The 21,594-nt window shown below is 41.8% G+C and overlaps 3 protein-coding genes across 15 annotated transcripts; 1 reads left to right on the top strand and 2 right to left on the bottom strand.

Moving 5' to 3' along the window:
- Positions 1-9: 9 nt before the first annotated feature.
- COA3 (cytochrome c oxidase assembly factor 3) lies at positions 10-1,234 on the bottom strand. The gene is made up of 2 exons (XM_077164316.1): positions 927-1,234; positions 10-518 (listed from the first exon to the last, which is right to left on the bottom strand). The coding sequence occupies exons 1-2, from the start codon at positions 1,138-1,140 to the stop codon at positions 412-414; spliced, it is 321 nt and encodes a 106-aa protein (XP_077020431.1). The 5' UTR covers positions 1,141-1,234; the 3' UTR covers positions 10-411.
- A 15-nt stretch (positions 1,235-1,249) lies between these two features.
- Positions 1,250-8,289, top strand: CNTD1 (cyclin N-terminal domain containing 1). Of its 12 annotated transcripts, none has more exons than XM_077164309.1 (7): positions 1,264-1,308; positions 4,640-4,715; positions 4,954-5,128; positions 5,895-6,057; positions 6,567-6,711; positions 7,349-7,445; positions 8,020-8,289. In XM_077164309.1, exons 3-7 carry the CDS (start codon positions 4,958-4,960, stop codon positions 8,188-8,190), a joined length of 747 nt encoding a protein of 248 aa, XP_077020424.1. In that variant the 5' UTR covers positions 1,264-1,308; positions 4,640-4,715; positions 4,954-4,957; the 3' UTR covers positions 8,191-8,289. The 12 variants fall into 12 exon arrangements, with proteins under 12 accessions (XP_077020428.1, XP_077020424.1, XP_077020422.1 ...); XM_077164307.1 differs by lacking the exon at positions 1,264-1,308 and adding an exon at positions 1,355-1,433; XM_077164302.1 differs by lacking the exon at positions 1,264-1,308 and adding an exon at positions 1,381-1,726 and having other exon boundaries at positions 5,931-6,057.
- Positions 8,290-8,905: 616 nt separating this feature from the next.
- BECN1 (beclin 1) lies at positions 8,906-20,584 on the bottom strand. 2 transcript variants are annotated; one of them, XM_077164299.1, is made up of 12 exons: positions 20,457-20,584; positions 20,079-20,207; positions 17,446-17,513; positions 16,076-16,134; positions 14,553-14,643; positions 14,311-14,447; positions 13,958-14,152; positions 12,978-13,124; positions 11,596-11,745; positions 11,033-11,093; positions 10,403-10,545; positions 8,906-9,671 (listed from the first exon to the last, which is right to left on the bottom strand). In XM_077164299.1, the coding sequence occupies exons 2-12, from the start codon at positions 20,203-20,205 to the stop codon at positions 9,503-9,505; spliced, it is 1,347 nt and encodes a 448-aa protein (XP_077020414.1). In that variant the 5' UTR covers positions 20,206-20,207; positions 20,457-20,584; the 3' UTR covers positions 8,906-9,502. The 2 variants fall into 2 exon arrangements, with proteins under 2 accessions (XP_077020414.1, XP_077020415.1); XM_077164300.1 differs by lacking the exons at positions 8,906-9,671; positions 10,403-10,545; positions 11,033-11,093 and adding an exon at positions 11,102-11,510.
- Between the last annotated feature and the right edge of the window lie 1,010 nt (positions 20,585-21,594).

Below are 21,594 nucleotides of genomic sequence, written 5' to 3'. Positions count from 1 at the left end.
ACTACTTGGTTCCGGAGAGATGACTTGGTTTATTATTCTCATCTTAACCCCATCTTTCCCACCTCAGGCTCCAACACTGTGCAATTATCACTCCCACCCCCGTAACAGTTGCGTCCCTGGGCAAACACAAGGTCAGACAGCATGGGAAAAGCCAGGGTTTCACACCCCTTCAATCAAGGAAACGAACTACAAGGGCTCAGTCACAGCACACAGTGAGTGTGAGGTGGGCAATGTTCCCTTCAGGACCACTGGATGTGTAAATTCCTGGCTTCTTGGGCTCAATCTCCGTCCAAGGTTAATAAGAAGGCCAACGATACTGTGAATAGGCGTCATTTTCCATTAGGGTCATGGGGCATCATCCACCTTGTGAACGGACCCCAGCAGACCAGAGGTGGGTAGTTCCCATTCCGATCAGGGGCCTGCCGACCTTGCCAGGGCTCGGGCTCGAGCAGCTTTGGCCTCGTCTTCCAGCTCATCTAGGAAACGCTCTTGGGACACTGAGTAGAAGGTGTAACCATCTGAGGTGGGTTCAGGAAACCATCTGGAATATGTACATTTCCTTGTCCTAGACTTGCACCATCTGCCCTTGTTACTCTCCCATTCTCCCAAATCAGCGATTCCCGCCTCCTGTCTCTGTTCTTTCTGAGCCCTAACCCCAACTCCATTATTATTAATGTCATATTAAAAGAACACGTTATAAATGGCAAAGCACGTAAATAACACACTATCTCGTTTGATCCACACATATTTAAACCCCATTCTACCCAAATATTAAACACTTGACCCAGCGTTGCTCAGTTAGAAGTGGCCATGATTTCACAGCTCAGGCTCTTTTTATCATGCCCATGCCGCCCTACTACATGCCTCTGCTCCCGTTCCCCCGTCCCCATTTAAGGTCTGTCGGAATCTACAGTCGGGTTGGATACAAATAGCTAGCACCAGAGCCCCGATGCCCAGGCCGGTCAAGAGATTCCGGGTCCGCCGCTGTGGCAGAGTCTTCTGCCACTGGGCGAGCTGCACCTGCCTCATGAATTGCAGCTGCGCGGGAGTCAGTTTTTCCCGAGTCGGATCGATGCGCTGAGCCAAGGGGGCCTCTCCATTCTTAGCATCCAAAGGGTCACCAGCTCCTGACGCCGCCATGTTGCCGCCCCGCCTTTTCCAGTGGGGCCGCGGGGCTCTTTGGGAAAAGTAGTCCTTGGTTGCCGCAAGGAACGCTGGGAGTTGTAGTCCGTGTTTCCTCCCCCGCTCCCGCCCTCAGCCCCCTACCCCCAACCCCCGCAGAACTGTGGCTCTTGGCCACAGCAACAGGTACGCGAGAGGCGGGAAGCGACTGTGCTTTGTGATTGGCTGACGAGTCCGCTTCCGTTAGGGCGGGTAAAGGCTGTGGAGGGCTCGAGGCTGTGGTGGGAAGTTGAGTTTTCTTCAGAGTTGAGGCAAGGACAGGCTCATTGGAAGAAAACGAGTAATCCGGGATGTGATAGAAGACTCTGGTATTGAAGCTAAGGGGTTGCTTATGGATCCCGTGAACAGTCCAAGTGCCCAAAAAGGGTTCTAAAAATGGACGGACCCGGGAGGCCAAGAGAGGTCTCCCTCAGTGACTTTAAGTTTGGAGCTGTTGCCACAGAGACGATAGAAGACGCTCTGCTCCACTTGGCCCAGCAGAATGAACAAGCAGTGCAGGAAGCTGCGGGACGGATGGGCAGCTTCAGAGACACCCGGATTGTGGGTGTGGATGTAGGACCTGGGAAGCCGGTTTATGGGGGACCGGGGCATCTATCTGTCTTTGTGGCCTCGACTTTGAGATTTTATTTTATTCATTCAAATAATTTTTGTTATAACCTACTGTGTGCCAGGTGCTGGGGATATAATGATGAAAAAGTCTCACTAGCACCCTACCCTTGATTTCTTCAACATGCATAGAGTACTTAGTATTGGAATTAACTGGGATAGAAAGATGAAATAGATACAGTCTTGGCTTTCAAACTATGTGCAATCTTTGGGGGGATATTAGGACAAATATCCAAATGAGTGTAGTGAGATAATTGACATGAGAAAAAACAAATTTTGGGGGGGACTGAAAAGAATGGTAGGGTGGGGTGGGGGTAAGGAGAACTAAGAGAAACCTCCAAGAATCATGACTTTTGAGGTAGACCATGAAAGAAGGATGACATTTTGATTGGTGAGGGGGAGGTGGGGGGGGAGGGTTCAGCATTTCTACCAAAAGAGGAAAGCATGGGTCAAGCTGTGGAAGTAGGAAGCTTACGGTGAGTGTGTCTACAATATGGTCCAGGTTGAGTACAGCATGTGGAAGAGCAGTTGTAATTAAGACGAAGGTGCTTTGGGGACATTCCATGTAAGACTTTGAATGCCAAGGTCAGGAGTTTATACCTGGTTTAATAGGAAAAAAAGAAGGCACTGAAGGCTTTTGAATAAGGGAACTACTCAACCTTTGTAAACTTTGCTTTAGAAAAGTTATTTGGGTTGTGACATAATGGATGAATTGAGAGAGGTGGGGGTAGGTAGAACAGTGGAGTCCATGTCAGTGGTCTAGGTAATAGGGCAGAAGAAATGACAAGGGAAGATGGATTAAAAATGTTCAGAGGTAAAATATAAAGTTCTGCAGTGGATAATTAAATGAAAAAGGCAAGGATGATTATGTCAGAGTTGACCCTCAGAGATTGGAAGTATAGTGGTATCATTAACAGAAACACAAACACACACAGGTTAAAAAAAAATAAAGCAGGAGGAAACTTTTGTTTGGAAAGATAATAGCCTTGGTTTTTTGATCTACTGGGTTTAAGGTGCTGGCAGAACATCTAGAGGAAGGTTTCTGGCACACTGTTTAAAAACTAGGTCAGGAAAGAGGTCAGAACTAGAGATAAATGTTTAGAAGTCACCTCCATAATGATATTGTTGAAACCATGGCAGAGGATGAGCTTCTAGAAGAAGAGAGAGACAAGTCAAGGACAGTTCCTTGGGTTCAGGGAATTGGAATAGGAAGAAGAGTCATTATGGAAATAAAAGGAATGGTTAGGAGGTAGGAGCAGAACCAAGAGAACTTTGGAAGCCAAAAGGAGAGCTTCAAGGATTATGGTTGGAAGTTTCAAATGCTTCAGGGATATCACAGGCATGGGGATTGCAAAAAGGCCATGATATTTAACAATTTGGAATTTTCTGACCTTTGAGACAATCATTTCATCAAGTTGAACAAGGTGGAAGCCAAACTGCATGAAATTTAGGATGTGAAGTATGAGGAAGAAAGCAGGTGTAGGCTAAGCTTTCAAGACATTTAACATGTAGGGAAGGAGAGAGATGGTACTCTAGCTTCAGAGAGTAGAAAGGGAGTGTCTTTTAGTTAACAGATTTGAATATGTTTATAAGCAGAGGAGGTGGAACAAGGTGACTACGGAGAGGTGTAACCTCATCGATTCCACCTAATCCAAACTCTGTTTTCTTGGCAAATTAAAGTGGAGAAAAGAAACAATTGCCCAGATAATTTAGACCCAAATCCAAACAAACCAAGAAAGTGCATACCCACCCACGAAGAACCAGCTAATAATATGCAATTATGTAGCCTAACGTATTTTGATGAATTGCTTCTTCATTGGACATTGCTAGCAGAGCTGTGGTCACTGTTAACAAATAGACTGTGAAATAACTTAAGAGTGTGGAACTGTCTTGTGCTAGCTTGACATTTTTAATAGCTTTTTTCCTATGAAAGATTTTCTCTGAAAATCATGGTTATTAGACTATATGTAATTCTTTGCTGATCTAAATCCTTAAAGTTCCTAGGTTTGGCAGAGCTGTCTTTGTTGAGAAGTGACATTTACCCTATTTCTACCCTCTAATGATACTGCAAGCTAAATAGAATTCTCTTGGGGCTGTTCTTTCAAAGAGAAATAAAGGTGGCCTAAAATAAAATCATGCCAAGGTACACTGCCCTTCCCATCTTACCAATAAGTTATTATTATTATTATTTTAATCAAAATTGGGCTAGTTCCCTGATTTAGGGGATGTTTCTATAAAACAAGCTACTTTACAGTAACAAACTTGCTCGCGGGGGGAGGCTTAGCTACCACAGATTTACCCAACAAATTGATAGTGGAGAGCTGGTGTCCAGCTGTACGGTGAATCGTGTTTGTAAAGCAATGGGAGTCCTCCAGAGGGTGGTTATTAAACAAACAGTGTCATAAAGAATATTGAAGCTGCAGGAGGGACAGTTCTGTTCCTGCCAATATTCCATTGAAAACAGAATATAGGGCCTAGGTTTTTCATCCTCTAAGAGTCTCCCTTGAAGCTGAGGGTTCCCAGCATGGTGTAGAGGCCAACTAGATCAGCTGGGTATATTTGCATGTAACTGGCCAAGTCTTTTATCAGCTGAGACTCAGAGGAACGGTCAAGGGTCACTGAGAGGGCTTGGTAAACCCTTGGCTTTGGCACTCAGTCAGCCTCCTTTTCGTGCCTCTGATGTCCTTATTGGCAGCAAAGGGAAATAAACTCAGCTTTGGATGTTTCATTCTCACCTTTCTCATCTCCTGATCCTCTTCCCTTGGTCCTATACTGACTTTTAAACAATGCCAAGAATTCACAGAGTAGTTTTGGTTGCATCTTGTGAATTAGCTCTTTCCTGTTTTGACAGAGTTTATTTTTCTCCTGTCTGAACAATGGTGTCTGGAGAAATCCGTGAGCTATCAGGCTGTAGAAATCCTAGACAGGTAAAGCCCTGAGCATAAGGTAACTCTCAAAATGGCTTAATGTACTCAAATCTTTAAGAAAGTACTAGTTACCCCTTATTTAGAAGCCTGATTTTGCACTCTCTCCTTTTCACTTCCAATTTTAAATTTCTTGGCCAGCAACTGATATTGGAGAGGAAAGATGTAGCAGGGTTTGAAGAACAAATTCTTTTAGTTGTGTGAGTGTGGATTGTTTACTCTCACCTTCTTTTCCTTACAGGTTTATGGTTAAGCAGGCAGAGAACATCTGCAGGCAAGCCACACTCCAGCTGAGAAACAGTGAGAAAACAGAGCCTCAGAATTGGAGGGCTCTGAAAGAGCAGCTTTTCAATAAGTTTACCCTACGTCTTGTATCATGTGTCCAGCTGGCTAGCAAACTTTCCTTCCACTACAAAGTAAGGACCTGGGGTTGTTCATGGGTACCTGGGTATTAGGAATAAACCAGCTCACTCAAAGGTGGCTGTGAGAAGCCTAGTCCTAAGCAAGGTGATACTACTCACGTGGAAATTCCAGAGTACAACTGTGCTTCCTAAGCATACCTCCTCAACACACACTTACAGTCACACAGAGGCAGTTATTAAATAGCCTGAAGTTCTGTTCCCAAAGTATAATTGCTGGAATGATGCCATCATACAGGTCACCTTCCCTCCCCTTGGACCCAAGGACAGTTTACATAAGATGCCTGAATTGCCAACAAACCTATCAACATTAAAGGCAAACTGTTACATTTATAAAAGATAAACTGTCTCCACATCACTACCTGATGCCTGTACAGTAAAATAGAATTCATTTAAAAATAGTATCTTCTATGGCCAGATGCTGCACTTGATGCCAGAGCTATTAACAGTAAAAATACTGCTATGAATGTACCTATCAGCCTTGGAAAGTCAGGTGTTTTTAGAGAAAATAACTTCTTGAAGGGGATGGGATGGTGGGAAGTGGGAAAGGATTGGGGAAAGTAGAACAGAGGAGTAGGAAGAAAAGAAGTTCCCTGGTATAGGAAACAGTATGTGTAGCAGCTTGGGGAGGGAAGCATGATGGCATTGGGAAATTGCAAGTAATTGCAACAGGGAATTATCAAGAGAGAAGACTGTGCTGGATTAAGAAGGGCTTTGTATACTATTCCAAGATGTGTGACTTTTTATGTTTTTCTTTGCCCAGATAATCAGCAACATTACAGTCCTGAATTTCCTTCAGGCTCTAGGGTACCTATACACTAAAGAAGAATTGCTGGAGTCAGAGCTTGATGTTTTGAAGTCCCTGAATTTCCAAATCAATCTACCCACTCCCCTGGCATATGTGGAGATGCTCCTGGAGGTTTTAGGTATTTTATTAAGTGTTCAGGGAATGTAGATTGGAGTCTTCCATAGAAGGCAATAAAAAATGTACCCAGGAGCTGTTAGGTAACAGTGGGCAAAACCTGCCAATGCTGAACAGTATGGCACCCAGTCGTGTCTCTGGATGGTTAAGGAAGATGTTCCATTTGGCACTTGTCTGGGAAAGAGACTCACAGGTCTCACCAGCTGGCCACTTCTTGGAATCATAGACATTCCCTTATACAGGATTAATGGGTTGATTTTACAAAGATGCTCAGGATTAAGAGGGGCACAAACAAATATAATTAAACTGAATATATATTGTAGATGGAGACTTCTCTCTCTCCCTTTTTCCTTTCAAACTGGTCTCCAACCAAACAGCTTTCTTATAGAATATAGCAACTAGGAAGCATATTAGCAGCTCAACTGCTTTATATCACCTGATAATTGCAGTTATGATCAGAGAAGACCCACTTAATATTCCTTCCCATATTCCATCCACCCATACTCCATCTAGGATATAATGGCTGTTTGGTCCCAGCCACACAGCTGCATTCAACCTGCCTGACGCTGCTTGACCTGGTGTATCTTCTACATGAACCTATATATGAAAGCCTGCTGAGGGCTTCAATTGAGAACTCTACACCCAGTCAGCTGCAAGGGTAAGGCAACTCCTATAGGGTAGGCTCCTTTCAGAAACAGGATGGTGGACCACAAAAACTTGGGGGATGGAATTACCCTGGTTAGGCATCTAGTCCAGAAAAAAATCCACAGGGTTACCTTGTTCTTAAACTTCCAGTGTGTTGCTTGAATGCAGATGGCCTAAGCCCGATCAGCAAAATTTAAAAAGGCTTTTAATCTTAAATTTCATTTACTTCAAGTAATTAGCATACATTCTTCCCTTATGGCTGGTTCTGACTTGTGCTTTAAGATTACTGGATTGCTTTAATAGCCACATAGGGAAAATAACCAATCACAGGGTTGTAACTTATACAAAAGTGTTGATTACTGTAAGCCAGACTTGTAAAAAGCCTCACAATTACACTTGTTAGGGAGACAGATGGAACAACAAAAGGCCTATAAAGCATTCAGACAGGAGGCTTGTGTTTTAATCTGTTTAGTTGGTGGCGATGGAGGGGAAGGGGGTCAATTAGCTATGACCTGATCATTTCCTTCCATATCTAAAAAATCCAAGATGGGATCAACATAAACAGTTTCTAGTTGAAGTCCCATGACCCTAGGATTTGGAAGATCAAGTCTCATCCTAGCTCCAAAATTAATATGGTTTTAATCCTTCAGGGAAAAGTTTATTTCAGTGAAGGAAGACTTCATGCTCTTGGCAGTAGGAATCATTGCAGCAAGTGCTTTCATCCAAAACCATGAGTATTGGAGCCAGGTATGTACCACTGAGCAGGATCAGCTTGTTCAGATTTCAGTTAATAGAAAGCATTCCCCAATCAGCTAAAGGAAAAACAGGACAACCCATGAAAGCAAAATGCCAAGACTCAGGATTAGGATGAATGAGCAGGATCTGGGAGGGGGAAACCTAGAGTAGGACTGAAAAGTTCTCCGGCCTTCCTTTTATGAAGTGAAATAGGAAATGGAGGCCTAAGTTTAGCTTATTTCCCTTTATGATGATTACCCACTATTATGTTAAAAACCAGTTAAGTATGCCCTCCCAAATGGAGAAAATATCAAGGCCAAAATATTCCCCCTTATATTTCACAGAACTTATCTCCATCAGAAGAAAATGTCTAGTCCAGTATTTCCATGACAGCAACATCAGGGCAAAGTTACCCTAATGTAATTTTGCTGTTGGCTAACACTGGAATCTGGATTTACTCTTCCTGTGAATTCAGGAAGCCAAATTACATTTGGCTTGAGAGAGCATCCCAAGCCAATGTGTGTGTGTGTACACTAAAACATGTTGAGATTATTTAATAATAAGAAATCTGTCTCTGTTTCTGAAGGTTGTGGGGCATTTGCAGAGCATCACTGGCATTGCTTTGGAGAGCATTGCTGAGTTCTCTTATGTAATCCTGACTCACAGTGTGGGGGCCAACACTCCAGGGCGACAGCAGCTTGTTCCTCCCCACCTGCCAGCCAGAGCTCTGAGGACTGCTGCTTCTTCCAACACATAAGGCAGGCCGAATCTGCCAAATATAAACAGCTTTCCATCACTGCATGCATCCCTCCCCTTGTTTACATTCACTTCTCAGGATATAAAAGTTCCAAGAATCTTTTGAATTGTATTTTGTGTTCCACTGTCATGCTTATTTTTCTGTATCAAAGTTATGGTGAATAGGCATGTAATTTTTGTTGTATCAGAATGTACGCCTCATTGTCACTGCAGAGTACAGGGACAGGACACACATCCAAACAGACGAGAAGACTGGAGCAAGGGGTGAGAGTTACAGTACTCCTCAGTTTTTCCAGGCAACCCTGAGCTTTTGTCTAAGAGCTGGGAGGAGACAGAATATTAGTAAAGTTGCTTCGTTTTCATTTTACAAGATATTTATGGCTTTTCTTTAACTGTTAATTATATCAAGAGAAAACAGACATGGAGATTAGTATTAAGTAGGGACTGAAAACCCCAGACCATCTGGATTACCCTGACTGAGCATCAAAGTAGCTTTTATTTCCCTTTAAAGTTAGTTTAACATATCTGTTGTGTTATTGAGATTTACACAAATAGGGCTTCCTCTGTAGTTGTCTATTTTCATTGGGTTTTTTTTTTTGCATATTACAGCATTTTATCAGGACACTAAAGTTTTACTGCCTAGAGTTTTGTTTTTAAAACAAACTCTCACTAAACAGGTTTCAACAGACTTTCCACGTAGCAGCACTTGAACTCAGTTCTTCCAGAATACAAAGCAATTTATTTTAAAGAAAAACCCAAGAATGCATCTCTACGCAGTTATCAGACTGCAGCAAATCTTTTATTACAAATAATTAAATCTCTCCATAATGCCTCATATCTCTAACAAAGAGCAGAGTAGGCATTCAATACTAGAATCAAGAAGTGTTAAGTTTCAAGCTTCTGATCATATTACATGGTGACCAGGCAAAACTTATAAGTAATATTCTCACATTTTCCAACAGTGTGTGTCCATATTTGACTCGTCTCAGTGGAGACAAAGGTTTCTATTTCATATTGTAAATGTAGAAGTTGAAAGAGATAAAATCTAGAGAAAACACATTGATCTCAATTCAGCTCTTAGTTAAAAAACAAACTTGTTTTAAGGAAAGTGAAGGCATGGGACTAAGAATCAAAACTATGACATGGCAAGTTATACCTTTGGAAACTGTGATATAATAAAGTAGCTTTTTGTTTCCTGTGGGTTTTTCTTTTTTGGTACTGTAAACATATTACCTGAATTTAATTTAAAATCTTTTTTTCTTTGCAAACAAAATTTAAAGCCTGTAAGGCAAACATCTCCCTAAAGAAAAAAGTCATTTGTTATAAAACTGTGATAATACCCAAGCAAGACCCCACTTGAGATTTGTCAGCATAAACTTGAGAGCTTTTGTCCACTGTTCCTCAGAGTTAAACTGGGTTTTGATGGAAAAGGAGCCGCCGCTGGCTCCTGTGTCTTCAATCTTGCCTTTCTCCACATCCATCCTGCAGATGGACACAGCAGAGCTCATTAGTAACTGAGATCTGAGTTGTCAGTTCAGGCAAACGGGCAGGGACTAGATCATGAGACCATTCACGTCATTTTATCTATTAAAGAACTCTTGGCGAGGAATGGTAGTGTATTTTGGATTTGCTTGAAAGCCAAAAATCAAGGAGGCTGCCACAAGAGCCTCATTGTCACTGCAGAGTACAGGGAAAGGACACACACCCAAACAGATGAGAAGACTGGAGCAAGGGGTGAGAGTTACAGTACTCCTCGGTTTTTCCAGGCAACCCTGAGCTCATGAGGAGAGAAAGGCAAAAGAAAGAAAATTCTTTGTTTTGGGGTGACAGAAACAGCTCAGCCTTACTCCCTTGGACTAAGGTTTCCATCTATTTCTGGGCTCCTACAAAATTTGACCAAAGAAAGCATCCTGTATATTTCCAAGGCCTTCAGGAAAAACCTGGAAACTGGAAAGCAAGTAGGCTTAAGCTCTGTGCCAGTAATATCCCCCCAAATGTATTTAGACAAACATTCTTTCTCTCCAGGGACGAGGCGGTCACATTCTGCCCCACTTGCAGTGTTGAACTGGTCTTTGCCCATAAGTGTGAGGTGATTTTGCACCATTTTCTACCTTTCCCACTGTCTACTATGTCTTGCCTCCATTCTCACTGCCCCCTCGATTCTGCTCAATTTGGTCCTACTACATATTCATCTGAGTTTGGGGGATACTGACCTGTAAGGAAGACAAAAACGTGTTTCACCTTTTTCAACTTCTTCTTTGAACTGCTGCACACAGTCCAGGAAAGCCACCATTGCATGATCAAACTTGTTGTCCCAGAAAAAACGCAACCCCCCAGAACAGTATAATGGCAGCTCCTGCCCAAGAAGAGAGAAGCGGCTATGGATGTGGCACCAAGACAGGCTATCACAGATCATTCCTAATTCTATCATCTTTTAAGTCATGTTCTGTCAGTACTCCACTGGAAAGAAGAACTGTGGTTGGATTCTATTTTCCATAACTCAGAAAACTCCAGTTAACTTTGGGCAAATAACAATGCACTTGGGGCTGTTTCACCACCAATGGAAAGTTCAAAATATGTCACGGCGATCCCTTCCCTATCCTACTACATACATCCTCCCCTGATCTGCCCACATCCCTTCTCAACAAACTGTAAAAAATGAATTTTTTCTAGAGGCTCCAAAGAGCTAGTCTTAAACTCACTATAGACATTGGCTTTTTTGGAGAATATAAGAAATACACTGTCTAAGAAATAAAAAATGCCAATATCAAAACCAAACCAGCCAATTTGTTAGGAGGTATAAGAGCTCTATATTCCAGTAAAGATGAAGCTTCTCGCAGTACCTTAGATTTGTCTGTCAGAGACTCCAGATAGGAATGGTTTCCATAGGGAACAAGTCGATACCTAAGATGGAGATGCAGACAGACATGGATACAGAGGACTCTTCCTAAAGTGATTATTGGAAAGTTATAACCCAGTGATTTTCAATCTTTATTCTACTTAAGAACCTCTTTTATTATTTCCACTGCTGTCCCCCACCTCCCCAAAGGTTCTATATTTAAACGATTGTGTTTGCTAAACATTGCTCATATAATTGCCTGGGGGTGGTGGTGGTGGCCTTCATGGACAAATGTACATTTTAGATTAAACAAACAAAAACTTAAAACAGCTTGAGGAACACTAAGTCCTGGAGACCCTAGGTTGGGAACTATTGTCATGCGGCACAGTGACTGCTTAATCAGGGGGGAGGAGATGGCAAAATCAGAAGCAGACACAGTCTCCACTTGCAGAAAACTCCCAGTTTGGTCAGGGCAAGGGCTCCTGCCAAAGCAGAGAGTAGCACCAGGTTGAAGATACAGATTCCATCAAAGACCCACCACACCCAGGAAAGGGCTGTATTTCCTACCTCTGAAATTTCAGACCCATCTTATTGGCCAGGGCATGAAGCAGCAACACTGTCTGGCCCCAAGCGGCATTAATTTCATTCCACTCCACAGGAACACTGGGCAGGCGACCCAGTCTGAAGTTGTTGATTGTGCCAAATTGTCCACTGTGCCTATAGTGGAAGATGGAAGGGCAAGAAAAAATACAGAGGGAACTTAAAACTTTGGAACTTTTGGGATTTCCTGTTCTTACTCAAAACCAAACATAAACCTCTCTCCTTATGTTTAGATTCATATATCCAAGCTCTACTTGGCACTTTAAATACCTGTCTAAACTTGAGTTGTAACCTTTCCCCTTACTGCTCAGATGCCAAAGTAGAAACTTGAGTGCCATCCCTGAACTTTCCCTATTACCCACTAAAACACCAGCCTCTTGATTTTATCTCCTAAATCTCTTAAACCTGACAATGTCACTACCCATCTTTTCATACTTAGATTCCTACTAACAAGTCTCCTTACCAACAAAATTGCTCCTTCCCCCAGGTCATTTTCCAGTGTAGGTAAAGCTATTATTCACAATGCAAAGGTAATTATACCACTTCCCTGCCTAAAATGCTTCAATGGCTGTCACTATCTTTTGGAGAAATTCCAAATCCCTTAAGGCCTACAAGACCCTTTAGGATCTGGTAACTCTCCAGTTTCATATCCTGTCCTTCTCTCCTTTGCACTCAATCTCCAGTTACAATAAGCTCCTTTCAGTTTTCAGAATTCATCACTCCCTCTTTCCTGTTTCTTTGCACATGATGTTCTCTCTGCCAGTAACAATCCCCTTCTTTTCAGACTTCTTCAGGTCTTGGCTTAGACATAAACCTCCTCTAGGGGAAAAATTTCCATGTGGCCTCCCCAAATTGGATAAAGTACTCTTCTGTGTTCCCACAGCATCCTGGGCTTACCATTATCACAGTGTATTACAACTGCCTATTACCTGTCTGTTTCTCCCATGAACTTATAGACAACAGACTGCAAAGCCTCTGCTGTTACCCTCCTAGTGCTTAGCACAGTGCCTACCACATAGTAGAGGGTCAACAGACATTAGTTAAAAGAATAAACATCGAATAAGTTAATACATGAATGACCCTGGGGATAAGAAATTAGCACCAGGCAGATGACCAGCTTTTTATGTAGCTGGATGGCTCAGGCTGTTCCCTTTCCTTGGAGGGGTGGATGTGCCCAAGCCTCAGAATTCTAATTCCCTGATTCTGCCTATCCCATCACAAGAAAGGAAACTTAAATGACACACAATCCCCATTTTCTGGTGAAGTGGGGACCCTGGCTTAACGGTCAACAGCTGAAGTCTAGATATGTAGTATTTCCCCAATATGATTCCTGTTCCAGCCCTCTTTACCAGATGTGGAAGGTCGCATTAAAGACGTTGGTTTTTTTCAGCTTGTCCAACTGCATCTGGGCATAACACATCTGATTTTCTACACTCTTCAGCTCGTCATCCAGCTCCAGCTGTTGTCGTTTAAATTCACTGTATTCCCTTTGATACCTGTGAACAGCCAAGGTGACCAGTGAAGGCTATAGTTTCCTCTTCCACACTTCCGAATGATTTATTCTAGTCATGAAGGTTCATCCAGTTACAGCATCTTCTATATTTGGCAAAGATCCCAATCAGAAGAGCATGTAGGCCCCAGTCCTTTTGCCTGGGAGGGACAGAAATGTCTCAAATTCCAGCTGCCCAAACACAAAAAGGTGGAGGAAATTGGACGCTTCCAAACTGGGACAAAGCACCTATTGTATTTCAGATCTTTTCCAGAAGTGAGATGGGTGGGTTAAGAGTGGCTTCTTCCATGAATTAGCCATAATTGACCCTCTATAACTTCACTTCTATGTACTTCATTGTCCTTTAGATAGTCAGAATAAACCACTCCAATGGAACTTGTACACTACTCTGTCAAAAACCTTTTTCCCTGTGTCCTTCACTTGCTCAACTAAAGGATACTGCATCTCCTCCACAAGAGAAAGGGTTCTCTCACGTCAAGTACACTAATGCAATTTGTGATCTGGGTGGGAACTAATGTAGGCTAGTATCTTCAACTTTCCAGGTGAGCCCAGTTCCCTAAAGGACAGAGCCCTGACTAGAGCTCTGGCCTCTCCATCCTATTTAGCATACATGCTTTCACTTAATCATGCTGACTCATAATACATAACTCTCCCAACAAGCCTCTAGAAACAGGGCCTAGAGACAACATGCAGGATCCAGAGAAGATGTACAACTGACTGATGGCTGGCTGTAGATTACAAATTAATCACTCATATTTAGCTGGAAGCCATTTCCTCTACTTAAGGACTTGCAAATAGAAGAATGGGGTGGTCACTCACTGAGCTTCCTCCTGATCCAGCCTCTCAGCCTCAGCCTGGACAGTCTTGAGATTTTCGGCCACTATCTTGCGGTTCTTTTCTACATCTTCCAACTCCTGTATCAGCCTCTTTTCCTCCAGTGCCAGCTCCGTTAGCTCCATCTGAAGCTGTTCACTATCATCCTCATTCATTTGCTCTAAGATCTCCAGACAGCGTCTGCCAAGGACACAGGCGGAGCATACTTACCAGAAGTAACCTGCTATTCTGTTTGCCTGAGTGGAATTTAGCTACTGAAAGGGCCACCCGATCTCAGGGCAGTAACAGCTCTAAGACCCAGCTCTCAGTTTCTGGGCCTTGGCCATGGAGGGACTCACTTGTAGTTCTGACACTCATTTTCAGTAACGTTGAGCTGGGTGTCCAGCTGGTCTAAAAGGGTATCTGTGCATTCCTCACACAGTGGGTGATCCACATCTGTCTGGCCTGACATGATGTCAAAAAGGTCCCCAGTGACCTGGAAGTGTGAGAGAGTCAGAGAAAGACATCCCCTATGCTACCTGCCCCAATTGCCCTTCCACCAGCCAGGCCTACTGCTTGATATTGGAAGAAACAGACTTGCCTTCAATCGTCGGCTGAGATTCTCCATGGTGCCGCCATCAGATGCCTCCCCAATCAGAGTGAAGCTGTTGGCACTTTCTGTAGACATCATCCTGCAGACAGCCCCCCACCCACGGGCCACATGAGGGAGCAAAGAGACTTCCTCCACCTACGGCAGTGCCAGTGGCAGAGACTCTCAAACACTGGCTGAGAGCCTCAAGGCATATACCCACTCTTAGACTGACTGACCTCCCAAGGGCACCTCTCTCCCAAGGGAAGGTCATGCTGGTCTTCCACAGGGGCCCTCAGCATGAAGGTTGGCCTGGATGGACTAAGGAGGGAAAGGGGACAGTAAAAATTGATGTGTGTGTGTGTCTACAGTAGAAAATGAAGGAGAATTAGGAAAGACCATTTTTAAAAATATTATACTCCTGACCAGCAATCTGTACCTGCCTTGGTGATAACTAAGGACATGAACATCTAACAAAATTTGTTAATTTAAAACTTCTTAAGAGCCCATCTCTTTTAATCAATCACCCCCTCAACTTTTCTCAATTTCTTCATCATTACAGCTATCATCTTTCTCCACTGTGTGAATGGCTAAGGGAAAAGGTCAATACTGGATGGTGATAGGCCAAGAAGAGGGTCAGAACACCTTTCTGGAAGAGCTAAAAGACTAGGTGATCACCCTCCCCCCGTCTATGTGGGACATGACTCCCAGGGGTGCAGACCTTCCTGGCAATGTGGGACAGAAATCCTAGAATGAGCTGAGACTCAGCATCAAGGGATTGAGAAAAACCCTAGAATGAGCTGAGACTCAGCATTAAGGGATTGAGAAAACCTTCTCGACCAAAAGGGGGAAAAGTGAAATGAGACAAAGTGTCAGTGGCTGAGAGATTCCAAACAGAGTCGAGAGGTTATCCTGGAGGTTATTCTTACGCATTAAGTAGATATCACCTTGTTATTCAAGATGTAATGGAGAGGCCAGAGGGAACTGCCTGAAAATGTGGAGCAGTGTTCCAGTAGCCGTGTTTCTTGATGATGATTGAATAATGATATAGCTTTCACAATGTGACTGTGTGATTGTGAAAACCTTGTGTCTGATGCTCCTTTTATCTACCTTGTCAACAGATGAGTAGAACATATGGAATAAAAATAAATAATAGGGGGAACAAATGTTAAAATAAATTTAGTTTGAAATGCTAGTGATCAATGAAAGGGAGGGGTAAGGGTATGGTATTAATAAATTTTTTTTCTGTTTTCGTTTTATTTCTTTTTCTGAATAGATGCAAATGTCCCAAGAAATGATTATGATGATGAATATGCAACTATTTGATGATATTGTGAATTACTGATTATATATGTAGAACGGAATGCTCAAAATAGGAATGTTTGCATTTGGTTTGTGTTTTCTGGTATTTAAAAAAAAAAAAAGACTAGGTGATGATGTAACTCTACCACCTGGCTCCAGATTTCAATCCCTGGGTTCAGTTAAAATTCTACTGGGCTTTGGCAAGGAACAGGGGGCTGAAAAGTAGTAGGCACCTGGCTGGGGGGATGAATCTGCGAGAGACACCATCCTGGCGAGTTTCAATAAATGGCTCCTAGGAGGATAAAAGGGACCATTAGAATCGTGGCAGCTTAGAGGTGGAGTTTAACTCCCAAACAGCCTCAGAACTATTTGGCTATATCCTTGGTTACCACAAGATTTAATAAACTATACAGACTTAAGAAACAGGTATTATTTAGTGAAATTTTGAATACATGCACTAAGAAAGGAGCTGTGGCAAAGACATACCCAAGGTCTCATTTGTTTTTTTTTTGTAGGAAAGAACATTTCCTAACTATGCAATATTTCATTATGATTAAATTTACATTTTCTCAATATTCAACAGTCAAGGGTAGGAGAGAAAAAGCCCTAAATCATGATATAAGGAAAAAGTTAGATCAGACTGCAATGAAGTTTTCCACAGCAAAGAATAAAGCAGATAATTTATATGTTCACAAATTCTTCTGACATCTGTCTTTGGCACTGAAAATTATCAGTGATGTTATCACTCTATATAGTTTAAAAATGATGGGTTCTTTTAACACTGACAATCCTTTCTGACTGGGGTGTTTTACATTATCCAAACTCAGGTACTTTTGAGAATGGAGGAGAATGGATATTAAATCAGCTAGGACAACAGATATAAACCAGGAACGCCCTGGAAGGAATACCTGGCTCACTGATCATCCCATCTCCAACCTAAGAGGGCTTATTATTCTGCTCCAAATAAAGAAGAGACTCTCCCCACATTTTTTGAATGGATACCTCATTCAGTAACCCTGTGACCTAAAGAACATTTTTGTATTTTCCATGATCCATAGCGGCCTGATGACATGGAATGGCTCCTGTTAACTATACCTCAAGAGTCTGATGGCTCCATGAGTACCACGTACCCTGCAGAAACTCAGCCTGTACTCCTACATTTTCATGGCAAATTGTCATGCATTGAAATGTTCAAATCTTAAACTGTACATTTTTACAAATAGATACACCCATGTAACCCTGATCATTGTAATGTGGAACGGTTTCCTCTCCCCAGAAAGTTCCCTCATGTTCCTTCCCTGTCATTCTGGGGGATAGGAAATGTTACCTTTATTATAGAAAGTTTCAAAGAATATAACAAACCCCATGTACCTGTCACTTAACTTCAACAATTATCAACACATAACCAATCATGTCTCATCTACAAACTCCAAACATACACACATATGCAGAATTATTTTAAAACAAATTCTAAACATATAAATACCATAGATATTTCGGTAAGTACTGTTAAAAGATAAAGACTCTTTTAAAAAACATAGTCATGGGTGGGCTTAGAATATTTATGGTTTGGGAAGGAGAGAAGAGAGGACAGCTTTATTACCTCTCCTGAGTTAGCCTCTTCTTCCCGGGTCTCTCCTGGCTTCACCTGGGCTGTGGCAAGTAGTGGAGCTAATGGCAAGGAAAATATTGAGTCAGAAATAGTCTTATTAAAGCAGGGAGCTTAGGAAAATATGGGGAAGGAATCTTAAGCATTTTTATCACCACTCCCACCTCTGACTTTCTTTCTTTCTTTTTTTTTTTTTAAGAGCAAAACTAAATTTAATCAGACAATTGGGTAAAATGGCTACACAGGAAAATAATAAGAGTTTTTATCCACATTAGCAATAGACTAGAAAACAACTACCAAACAACTAGAAATAAAAGTTGAAGAAAATGGTCTGTTCACAACAGCAACATATACAATGAAATAAATTTAATGAGAAAAGTCTTACGTGAAGAAAATCATAAAATATTATTGAAAAGCATAAACAGCGTTCTGAATGAATGATAAGACATACCATGTTCTTCATAGTCATGTAACACTGATGTTCATCCCATAAAAAATAGTTTATAAAGGGAATGATTTCCAGTTAAGACCCTAGTAGGATTTTGGGGGATGTTAGGAGAAGGACATGGGTATTTTATAAGTTATTTTGAAATAATATCAAATGTATAAAAAATTGCAAGAAGGGGTACAAAGAACCTCTGATCCCTTTACTTCAAATCAGAAATCAACTTTGCTTCAATGCTATAAACTCACTCACAGACCCTTTCAACTTCTACCCACTGTTACATCCTTCACAAATAGTCTCAAAAAATCTATTTTTTTCAGTCAACTTCATTATGCAGCTCTTCCTGAGGTTCTTTCATTTTCACATCTTTGACAAATTTAAGGAGTACATATGACCCCTACCTTCATCTGCCCAGTGTTCCCTTTTGAGGTTTAAGCCCTCATTTCTAATAGAATCATAGTTTGAAGCTATGCTTTACTCACTGTAGTCCTTCAAGAGTCACTTTCCTCACCCATGGGTGATGTGAGATTGATAATCTGATAAAATTTCTTCAGGTTCCTCCATATCTGACTTTCTTAAAGTACCATTTATATAAAGAAGAATCACTTGTCTTCCTCCCCCAACTTCCCCCATTAAATCAGATTAAGGAATTGTTTAAATTTTTTATGGCATGATAATGATATCATGATTATGTTTTTTTTTTTTTTTTTTTTTGCATCGGCAGGCACCGGAAATCAAACCCGGGTTTCCGGCATGGCAGGTGAGAACTCTGCCTGCTGAGGTACCGTGGCCCACCCATGACTATGTTTTTTAAAAGAGTCTTTATCTTTTAACAGTACTTACCGAAATATCTATGGTATTTATATGTTTAGAATTTGTTTTAAAATAATTCTGCATATGTGTGTATGTTTGGAGTTTGTAGATGAGACATGATTGGTTATGTGTTGATAATTGTTGAAGTTAAGTGACAGGTACATGGGGTTTGTTATATTCTTTGAAACTTTCTATAATAAAGGTAACATTTCCTATCCCCCAGAATGACAGGGAAGGAACATGAGGGAACTTTCTGGGGAGAGGAAACCGTTCCACATTACAATGATCAGGGTTACATGGGTGTATCTATTTGTAAAAATGTACAGTTTAAGATTTGAACATTTCAATGCATGACAATTTACCATTACAGAAAGTGTAAAAAATAATAACTGTGTGGGGAACGGGAAATGAGTGAAGGTATAGATAACACCAAATTAGGAGAATGCTGCTAATTGTTGAAACTAGATGATGGATACAAGGGAATTCATTATGCTATTCTCTTGATTTTATATGCTTGAAAATAACCATAACAAAAAGTTAACAATATATATTCAAAAGAGTTAATTCCCCTTAAGAGAAATCAGTTAATAGTAGCTAACATTTATCAAATATTATTAGCCAAGCATATTAATAAGTATTTACATGCTTCTTCATATTTGATCTTTACAACCATCCTTTGGTGTAGGTATCCCCATCTTACAGATAAAGAGAAGTGAAGTAACTTGCAAAAAATCACTCAGCTAGTAAATGATAGAGTCAGAATTTAAACCAAAGCAGGCTAACTCCAGACACAGGAGCTTATAAACTGCTTATTCAGTCTTCTGTTTTCCCTTTCTTACTTGATCTCACTTCTTGTTCCTTCTTGGGATTCTGGAGTCAGATATTAATAGATGTGAGACACTGTTGCTCTACTTAGCTGCCACAGAACCTTGGGTAAGTCACTTAACTTCTCTGGGTCTCAATTCCTCATTTGTAAACTGATGATAAAATGGTATTACCCAACAGGGGTTGTTGGAGGGATTAAAAAGAAGTAATGCATGTAATTCACTGAATATATGGTAAGTCCTCAACAACTGTCGTTTATTATTATATACGGAATATGTATTTGGAAACAGGAATATCATTATTTGACAAAACAAGAGCAGAAAAATAAGGGCCTTTCTTTGCTATGCAAAGCCCTCAGGAGTTCAAAACGTCAGAACTCCTTCAATTTTCCGGTAAGAAAACAGGGGGCTAGAGGGTTGAAGTGACTTTCCTAAGTTCACGCTGCAAATCTATGACAGACAACACAGCCATCCTAAGACCTACATCTCCAAAGCTGCCCACTTTGCACGGACTTGACTACGCTAATTCCAAGGATCTCGCTGACCTGTGAGCTCCTGGATGGTGACTCGGTCCAGAATCTTGAAGCTCGTGTCCAGTTTCAGGGGTTGGCTGCAGCGCTGGCACACAAAGCTCACCTGCATCGTGCTGCTGGACGTCTTAGACCCCTCCATTCCTGCGGCGGTGGGGAGAAGGCTGTTAGGGAAGACCGGCGCACTTGAAACCTCAGCCTGAGATTCCCATCTGTCTTAGTGGTGGTGGTAAAGGGGAAATTTTTCGCGGTTCCACTAGGAGCAGTATGATATCAGGCAGACCTGCTTCCGGCCCAGTTTAGAGCTCGGGGTTAGAGAGGGAGTGCAAGAAGGGCAGTCACGATTCCCAAGCTCCCTTCTAAGGTCCCAGTTCAGGCCCCGACGGTTTTCACCTCCGGGTTCGGAGGCCGCCACCAAGGTCCAATCTATCGCGGGGGGACCGTGTTCTGAGGTCTGCCCCGGAACGAGGCCTCCAGAGCTGCCATCGCCCTGTTTTCAGTCTCTTCCTGGTTCGCCAGCGGAAGATTTCCGCATGGGACCGGACGTGACATCACGACGGCTGTGCGCGCTGGGGCGGCCTTGTGTGGTCCGCAGGCAGACGGGTCCGCCAGCGGCTCCCAGAGGCTGAACTCGGAAGCGCAGCAGGATCCCTCGGCAAGACGCGGAGGTTGGAAGGGGAGGTGGAAGAAGTAGGGAGAGAATGGGGAGTCTCTGTTACTTTGTACTTCAGGCCTTTCTCAAGATTTGTCACTCCGGAGTGGAGCCACTTTCTTTCTTCGGTAGACAGTTTTAAAAAGTTCTCTTTAGTAGAGTCAGGCTGTCTTCCAAACACCCCCGAGGGAGTAGTAGATACATTGGAAGAGGAGGGTGAGGAGGTAAGCTTGATTGTGTTTTATTTTAATTTTTAAAATTTCACGTATTAATTAGGAAAGGTTGAGAACTCCCAGATATTGACATATACTGTTATAAAACTAAAACATTTTGGTCGTAGTGCAGAAATAGATCAGTGGAATGGAATAGAGTTGAAAAATAGACCCAGTATATGGAAGGGTTTAAAATTATGTATTTCAAGTCATTGGGGAAATAACCTATTTAATAATGATGAGTGGGGCAAAACAGACATGTAGATAGTGATGACCTGAATCTTCTACTTCACTTTTTATAGCAAAAGAAGTTCCAAGTGGGTCACAGATTTAAGCATCAGAAATACAATGATGGTGCTAGATGAAAGCATGAGTGAATGTTTTTATAATTTTAGAGTGAGGAAGGTCTGTCCAAGCATGACACGAAAATCCGAAGTCAAAAAAGGAAAATATTGATGAGTTTCATTACTTAAAAATTAAAATTTTCTGAACTATCAAGGTCTCTGTAAACAAAATTAAAAAAAGAAAAATGTGGAAATAGTTGCAGCTCATAAGACGGAAGACAAATCTCCTAATATACAGAGCACCATTGAATCAATAAATACTAAGAAGCCAATAATCAAACAGTCAAAGAGTATGAAAAAGCACCTAACAGAAAAAAACAAAT

This window comes from Tamandua tetradactyla, chromosome 6, assembly GCF_023851605.1.
Source record: "Tamandua tetradactyla isolate mTamTet1 chromosome 6, mTamTet1.pri, whole genome shotgun sequence".
NCBI lineage: Eukaryota > Metazoa > Chordata > Mammalia > Pilosa > Myrmecophagidae > Tamandua > Tamandua tetradactyla.
This window is presented reverse-complemented; position numbering and strand designations above follow the sequence as displayed.